Raw genomic sequence first — 9085 nt, forward strand, 5'->3', positions numbered from 1 at the left:
TTTTCCTTTCATACCTCACAAATAAATTGCTTTTTTTTTCCCTGGAGAATTGTTGAACCATTTTCTTTTTTATTTTTAATATGTAGGAATCAAATATAGTATAAGAATTTACAGTAACTGATACATCCTTCCTCAATCAATGAGTTATGTCTCCTTGATAAAGTATTTTTCTTTTTAGATTAAAATTGAGATTGAAATAATACAATCTTGTATTCAACCAAGCAAAACTACGCTTATGTGAACCTATAATGACCCAAGATGTCCTAAAGGTATTCGACCACACCATACATATAGGTATTCGGCCAAAAAATAAATAACATTTATCTAAATTTGATTTTTGATAAAAAAAAAATAATTCTTCGTCAAACTTTATTTATTTTTCGGACGAATTCCAGATTAGTTAGAATCACTTCCCTTCCATAAATTAGAGAATTAAGACAAAACAAATAACACTTATATGGCCTTATAATGGCCTAAGGTGTCCTATACGTATTCAGCTAAATACCCACTTGGACCTCCTCTCACGACCAACAAAATGAGATTCACAAGAGATTAAGTTAAACCAAAGGCTTAGGTCACATAAGCTCACTTAGAAGGAAATTACCTAGATGGTAATCCGCCTACCAAGACCACGGTCCAAGGCTAAAAATGTTTGTATAAATAAAATTAGAACCCAGGTAAAAACTCTTGTGCCTAATATTAATATATTTGTTTTGCCGATAAAAAAAACTGGTTGATCCGATCTTATCCTATATATTGTCACGTTTTAAGTAGGTTAGGTTCACCTAAAAAGATTGACCCCTATCAAAATATTGAATGAGAGACAGAAATAAACACGTACGGAGTCATGGATAAACATTATTAGTAGCACTAGTATGTCTAGACGGAGTAAAACACCTATTATTATATAATTTTTGTGACAAACATTATTAGTAGCACCAGCCTCTAGCAAGCTAGGGCGTTATTACATTTTTCTTTTGTCACATTTAACTACGATGTTTGAAGTTAGATGGCCTCATTGAGCACAAAGCTTGGAAGATCCAAAGCATCATTGCTGCTACCATCTGACAACTTGGAAGCAAAAGACCAAGAAATCACATCATGGGTTTCAACGGAGCCTTCATGCAACCCGGTGGTGGCAGAGAACCCAACGCTCACCCATTCGGGAAGATTACTCTTCAAGTTCACTGTGTCAGAGAGGATGTAACTTGTTTTCTTTGAAGGGTGGATCAGAGAAGCAACCAAGAGGCTCGTGGCGGCATTATAGGTAACGAGAATCTCCGCCACTTGTCCATTGGACAACCCCCACGATGCCGTTTTGACGGACTTGATCGAGTTCACGTCAATGCCGATGTGTCGGTTTGCAGGATCCCATTTTTTGTTCGAGAAAGTATCGAACTCAATCGCCACGGTTTGGAGAGACTTGTCCTTTAAGGGACTGTTGAAAAGACCAAGAAATCCATCGTCGGATTGGGGCTGAGACCCGACGGGTGCCAAGAAGAAGGCAAGCCCGTCAGCTGAGTTTGATTTGTTGGGTGCGAAAATGTTGAATTTAAAGGATGTAGCCCAGCTGGCTACCTTGCCGGTTTCGCTGTCCCAAATCTGGATTGGGGCAGCGTAAAGGGCACGACCGAGAGATCCCGAGGTGGGCACGCCGTTGCTGCCAACTTTGGTGAGTTGTAACACCCCAGAGGATGAAATACTAGCATCTTTTTGGAGCATAATGTTTGGTTGGACTGGGTTGAACTTGTTGAAGGTGAAAGAAACGGTATCGGTCGAGTGTGCCTTGGTAAGTAGCACCAAAAAGAAGGCTAGGGAGACGGAGAGAACAATAGAGAAGTTGGAGGTGGCCATGGCTTTGATTTGTTTGAACTCAAATATAATGCATAGGACTTTCATCGGGTTGTGTATTTATAGTGCAAGGATAGGACTATGACTGTGTCTAAATTTTGAACGCAAAACTTGTAGACTTGAAACTAAAGAACATATATATTTCTTTTATGTTTTTACATATAATGAATAAAAAAGGCACATGGAAGCTCTTCCAAAAACCTCTAGTAATGTGACAACGTATGTCTTTTTTCATATCTATTTTTCCTTTTTGTCTTGCAATTCAATTAGATTAAATTATCTTCAAATTGTGTTTTTCTTATTTGATAATTAAATAGTGCAATTCTTTTTTTTTATAAAATTTATATAATTTTTACCATCTTATTTATTAGAGTAACGATACCCATTACACTCATTTTCTTAAAACTCGTTTTTATTTTTTCTTCTTTATATCGATTTCTATATTTTTCATCACATTGCATATAGAACATACATCATTTTCTCTCTTACCTTTTCTTTTTCACTCTATTTGTCTCTTCCATTCTTACCTTTTCTTTTTCACTCTATTTGTCTCTTCCATTCTTACCTTTTCTTTTTCACTCTATTTGTCTCTTCCATTCACTCCTGTCCACCTAAAATGGTATGAACGAGTAACATTGTACTCTATTTATTATATTTTTTCTTTATTCATATAGGATAAAATATAGTTGAGATCCTTATAAAATTTAAAAAGTATTCATTTTATCATTATAATTTTTTTATTAATTTAGTTTTTGTAAAAGTAAAATATATTTTTACTTATTCTTAATAGTAACCTCGATAATCTAACGTGATTGACAAATTTACATGTGTAATTTGATTATAAATAAATTAAATAATTTGTTATTGTTAAAATTACTTAAAATAAATTAAATAATTTCTAATTGCTAACACCCAAAAAATTATAATTTTTCATTACTTCTTAATGATTTTCTTATATATTTTTTTTGATAAAATTAAGGGAAAAGATGAAGTAATAGTAAATTTTGATGTATTTTGAAAGTGTTTAAAAAGACAAAGAAAAAATAATTAATCCTGTTAATCATGTTAAAAAATTATCTAATTAATAAATTATAAGGACAAAATTAATACCATGAGACCAAAATTAATATTTCTTAAATTTTATAAAGACTTTCGAAAGAATGCCAGCTAGCATATAGCGGTCGAACATTCTAGTTAACTTTTTCAAATCAATTTAAATTATTGAAATAAATACAGAAAGAATCATTGCTTAATAAAGAGACTCATGTAAAACTTCATTAATAATGAAAAATATATATTAGTAATTCATGCCTCTTTATTAAACCTCTGAAGTTGTTAGCCACGTTCAACACGTGGGATATCAGAATTTTTACCATATCTTATATTTTTATTCTTTTTTATTAATATATTTTCAAAATAATAATGCCAGCAATTAGAAACATTTTATAATAAAAATTATAAACACACACCCAATTACTCCCTCCATCTCTCAAATAAGTGTTGTCTTAAATTTTTTTACGCATATCAAGAAAAATTGATAAATAAATAAAAGTAAATAAAATTTTTACAAAATTATTTTTCATATCATTAAGTTATTTATAATTTTTGTTATCTATCATTAATATTATTAGAGATATAAAAAATAAAAATAATCAATATAACATTTATTTTTCTTCTTATACAATGTTTAATATGAAACGCAGAGAGTCATTTTTTTGTTACAGATCCATATAAACAATCAATTAATTTTTATGTTACAGATCCATATAAACAATACAGACATAATTGATATTTATGGGGCATATCGTGCACAATTAATTTTTAAGGTGCAGATTTTTTATGGCTGATTTTCAAGGGTCGAAGATCCTTCTTTATTAAACCTCTGAAGTTAGTTAGCCACGTGCAACACGCGAGATTCTGGAGTTCTCTCTTTGACGTACGTTGACGTAGTCCCGTTGTAGCGTCCATTGTTGTGCCGTGAAGTACTCCATCAATATTTGATCGATAGCTATGAATTTTAAAAATAATAATAAAATTTTACAACATAATTTTATTAGAGATATAAAAGATAAAAATAATCAATATAACACTTATTTTTCATATACAATATTTAATATGAAACGTAGAAAATCATTTTTATGTTACAAATCCATATAAATTAATGTTGGGACCAGAGGAAAGATAGAGCTAAAAAATATGAATATATGAAATGTATTATTGAGAAGTTATTTTAATTACAACATGTATTGAGTTTATTTATAGGCAAGAGTAATTATGCTTATTTATAAGGTTAACCAGTAAACCTGTTGGTTACATAGTAGAGGTATTGAATTACTCTTTTAACACCTCCCTATAATTCAAAAGCTCTAGACTTATACAATACTGAACACTGCTAAAAAAACATGAGAAACACACAATGTTGAGCATCTTTCTCAGCATCAAAAACCTCTTAGTTTTTAATCTTTTGGTCAAAATATCAGCCACTTGAACTTCTGTTGGACAATGATGCAAACCTATCCTTCCTCTGCACACTTGATCCCTAAGAAAATGAAACTTAGTCTCTATATGTTTGCTTCTCCCATGGCTCACAGGATTCTTGGCCAAATCTATGGTAGATTTACTCAAAACTGCCACACTTCAACTCAGCTAGTAAGGACAATAGCCAGAGACCTTGACACGATGCATTGCAGGCAGCTACATACTCAGCCTCACAGGTTCACAGAGCAACAACATCTTGCTTCCTCAAGCTCCAGGATATTGGAGCACCTGATAACAAGAACACAAAACCAAAAGTGCTTCTTCTATCTACTTTATCTCCACACCAGTCTGAATTTGTATAACCCACGAGATGTAGATCACCCTTCTCTTTTTGATTTGGAAACAAAATACCACAATTTTCTATCCCCTTTCGGTATCTCCTGATCCTCTTGGTCGTTGCTAGATGAGATTGCTTTGGACGAGTTGTAAATCTACTAATCACTCCAACACCATGAGAAATCTCTGGTCTACTATGACAAATGAACCTCAAACACCCAACAATTTGTCTATACAAAGTTGCATCTAAATTTTGTTCACTTTCTGAGTTGTCAATCTTTAGATTGACCTCTACTGGAACTGCTACTGAGTTGCAGTTTTGCATGTGAAACCTCTTCAAAGTTTCAGTGATGCATTTCCTCTGATGCATTATAATGCCTCTACTAGTCTTCATGAACTCAATGCCCAGGAAGTAAGAAAGTTCTCCAAGGTCAGTCATCTCAAATTCTGACCCTAGCTGTGTATTCAAGTTCTCAATTTCCCCCATGTTGCTTCCTGTAATTACCTAGTCATCTACATAAAGGCATAGCAGTAGATCTTCATCATTCTTGAGAAATTTCACATAGACACCATGCTCTACAATGCATTTCTTGAATCCACTGTCAGTTAGGAATGAGTTAATTCTCTTATTCCATGCTCTAGGTGCTTGTTTGAGCCCATAGAGTGCTTTCTTCAACTTCAACACTTTATCTTCTTGCCCTGCAGTCTCAAATCTAAGAGGTTGTTGTACATATACTTCTTCTTCTAGGGGACCATTTAGGAAGGCAGACTTTACATCCATTTACCATAGTTTCCACCCTTTCCAACTTGCCAAAGCATCTATCAACCTCATAGTCTCAAACCTAGCCATTGGTGCAAAGACTTCTTTGTAATCATAGCCTTCTTTCTGCATAAAGCCCTTTGCCACTAGCCTGGCTTTGTGTTTAGCAATACTCCCATCTGGTTTGAGCTTGTTCTTGAAAACCCATTTGACCTTTATAGTTGTTTTGCCATTTGGTAGACTAGCCAGCTCCCATGTCTTGTTCCTCTCTATGGCTTTCAACTCTTCTCTCATAGTTTGTAACCATACTTCTTTTTTAATTGCTTATTGGAAGGTGACAGGTTCTGCTTCTCCCATCGGTGCTAGATGAACCAATTCACCATCATCATCTATTGCACTATCAGGAAACATCTCATAGTCTTCTATTCTTGTTGGCAAGCTTCTAGTCCTTGTGGATCTTCTTCCCTCTACTGCTTGAACTACACCTGTAGGTTTAGCTTGAACTTCACCTATAACATCATCAGGTTCTGGTTCACTCAATGTTTTTGTGTTAATTTGCATCATTGGCTTCTTGCTTGGATCATGCTTGTCCTTCATCCATGTGTTCAGCTCATCAAATTGCACATCCCTACTGAAAACTATTTGATTCGTTCTTGGACTTAAGAGTTTGTATGACCCTATAGGATTGTAGCCAACAAAGATCATGTGTTCACTCTTGCCATCCAATTTCTTCCTTGTTTGATCAGGAATATGTCTGTAACATGTTGAGCCAAAAACTCTCATATGCTTCACAGATGGTGTTTTTCTTGACCATACAACTTCTGGTACTTGATTTTTAAGTTGTTGTGTGGGGCACCTATTCAGTACATATGTTGCTGTGACAACTGCTTCTCCCCATAGGGCTTTAGGTAGGTTCTTTCTTCTCAACGTGCTCCTCGCCATGTTCATGATGGTCATGTTTCTTCTCTCAACCACACCATTGTGTTGTGGTGTGTAGGGGGTTGTTACTTCATGTAGGATGCCTTTGTCTGTGCAAAAGGCTTCAATTTCTCTATAGTTGAACTCTCCTCATCCATCTGTTCTAAGGATCTTCAACTTCTTCCCTGGTTGTTTTTCATTCATGGCTGTTAATTTCTTCAGGTTCTCAAATACTTCACTCTTAACCTTGAGTAAGTATGTCTATATTTTCCTACTAAATTCATCAACAAAAGACACAAAGAACCTATTCCCAGCTAGAGAGGGAACCTCAAATGGTCCACAAACATCATAGTACACTACATGTAGTAAATCATTGGTTCTAGTGGGTGTGTAGTTGCTAAATGATGCTCTTGTTTGTTTACTAATCATGCAATGGTCACAAACAGATTTGGGGATTCTAACTTGTGGCAAACCGGTCACCATATCTTTTGCATGTAGAAGGTTTAAATCTTTGAAATTGAGATGTCCATACCTTATGTGCCAAAGCCAAGACTCATCTGATTTGGTTTCTGCATTTAGGCACTGAGAATCAAATGCTCCTAGCTTCACTTGGAAGGTCCTATTCTCTGAGATTTTGGCCTTTAGTATTTTCTTCTGCATTCTGTCAAAGATCTCCATTGTGCCATCATAGAGGTTCATGCTGAATCCTTTCTGTAGTAACTGACCAATGCTTAACAAATTATTCTTCATTGTGGGAACATACAAAACCTCTGTTATCAAGGCCTGGCCTCCATCTTTCCTTTGGATAAGCACATCACCAGTTCCTTCTACTTCTATGACTCTATTGTCTGCGAATTTGACCTTGCTTCTCTTCTTCATATCAAAATTCACCAGCCATTCTTTATGTCCAGTCATATGATTGGGGCCTCCTGAGTCAAGATACCAAGTATCATCATTTCCAGCCTCTGTATTTGTTGCCATCATCAATAACAAGGTGTTGTCTTCTACATCAACATCTTCACCTTTTGCCAAGTTTGCTTTTGGATCTTGTCTCCTTTTGGACTGATTCTGAGTTGGTGCCTGGCATTCTGCAGAGAAATGCCCAATTTTACCATAATTGAAGCATTTAAGCCTCTTTCTATCAAATCTTTTCTTTCCTCCTCTATATTGCTTGTACCCTCCTCTACCATTGGACGATTCAGGTTGTTCTAAGTCATGTTTTTCAGGTTCTTGCTGTTGAGGAGCCTTTCCAACATTTGATCTTGGATCTCTACCCATACCTCATGTTTTGTTGTAGCTTCTACCACTACTTCCTCCTCTTTTGTGAGTTTGTGCTTGCAACGCCTGATCTGTGTGCCTCTCAGTGGTTCTTTCATTGAGCCGTTGCTCATTGGCTTCAAGGGATCCTTGAAGTTCTTCGATCTTCAGAGACTCTATTTTTTCGGATTCCTCCATCGCTACAACGATATGATCGAATCTCAGGGTTAGAGTTCGCAATATTTTTTCAACAATCATGGATTCTATGATCGTTTCGCCACACGATTTCATTGAATTTGTCAGCTTGATAATCCGATTGAAGAAATCTGCAATCTTTTATGTATCCTCCATTTGCATTAGCTCGTATTGACGCCTCATGGTTTGAAACCTTACTTTCTTCAATTGATTTGCACCGACATTTCCCTTTTCTAGAATGTCCCATGCTTCGATCTTTGGAAGTTGCAGCTTCTGCAATCTTCTCAAAATGGGGAATATCCACAATGTTGGAAAAGTGACCTCAAATATCTTAAGAAGGGGGGGTTGAATTAAGATATTACAAATTATTTCCCTAGTTAAAAATTCTACTTTGATTTCAATGAAAGTTCCAAGTTCCCTTAAAGATGGATTTCTAAACAATGATTCAAATTAAACAATCTGAATATAAATGGAAAGCAATAATAAATAAAAGAGTTTAAGGGAAGAGAAAGTGCAAACTCAGATTTATACTGGTTCGGCCACACCCTTGTGCCTACGTCCTGTCCCCAAGCAACCCGCTTGAGAGTTCCACTATCTTGTAAAATCCCTTTACAAGTTCTAAACCACACAAGGACAACCCCTCCTTTGTGTTCAGATTTCTTTACAACAAGATACCCTCAGTCTCTTAATCCCTTTTTGAGAATTAGAGTGAAGAGAAGAAGAAATCTCTCTTGAAAGAGATAGATTGAACAATTTGAGCACTCAAATAATTCCTTATTGAATTGCAAGTGTATTGGCCAAGGAATCTTAAGAGGATAAGAAGATTTTGCTTTTTGAGAGGATAAAACCTTTTTGTTCTAAAAAACTCTAAGCAAATTCGTATTCCAAGTCACATATATATAGACCTTCGATGGCCATGTAAAAACCATTTGAAAAGATGTGACCCTTGGAAATAATTTTCTGAAAATCCCTCTGGTAATCAATTGTAATCGATTACATGCTTTAAAATTTGAATCATAACGTTCAGTAACTATTGGTAATCGATTACCATCCACGTGTAATCCATTATAGAGTGTAAAGTTTAAATTCAAATTTGTAATGGCTGTTGTAAATCATTTTGGCCACTGGTAATCGATTACATCCTCTGGTAATCGATTACCAGAGAATAAATCTCTTGAAAAAGACTTTTTAACTTAAATTTCTTGGTCAAACCTTTTGCTATTTCAATTTGGAATTCCCTTCCTAAAATACTAGAGATCTTCTTGATGTTGTATCTTGTATTCTTGGATT

General features: G+C 35.0%; 1 protein-coding gene across 1 annotated transcript; it reads right to left on the bottom strand.

Annotated features, from left to right (window-relative positions):
• Positions 1-876: 876 nt before the first annotated feature.
• On the bottom strand, positions 877-1891 carry LOC114390946 (lectin DB58-like). The gene has a single exon (XM_028351889.1). It carries the CDS (start codon positions 1852-1854, stop codon positions 1006-1008), a length of 849 nt encoding a protein of 282 aa, XP_028207690.1. The 5' UTR covers positions 1855-1891; the 3' UTR covers positions 877-1005.
• Between the last annotated feature and the right edge of the window lie 7194 nt (positions 1892-9085).

Source organism: Glycine soja, chromosome 2, assembly GCF_004193775.1.
Source record: "Glycine soja cultivar W05 chromosome 2, ASM419377v2, whole genome shotgun sequence".
NCBI classification, from domain to species: domain Eukaryota; kingdom Viridiplantae; phylum Streptophyta; class Magnoliopsida; order Fabales; family Fabaceae; genus Glycine; species Glycine soja.

What these genes read in the sequence shown, in the direction of transcription:
- LOC114390946 (XM_028351889.1), bottom strand. Translation starts at nt 1,854, where the DNA reads ATGGCCACCTCCAACTTCTCTATTGTTCTCTCCGTCTCCCTAGCCTTC.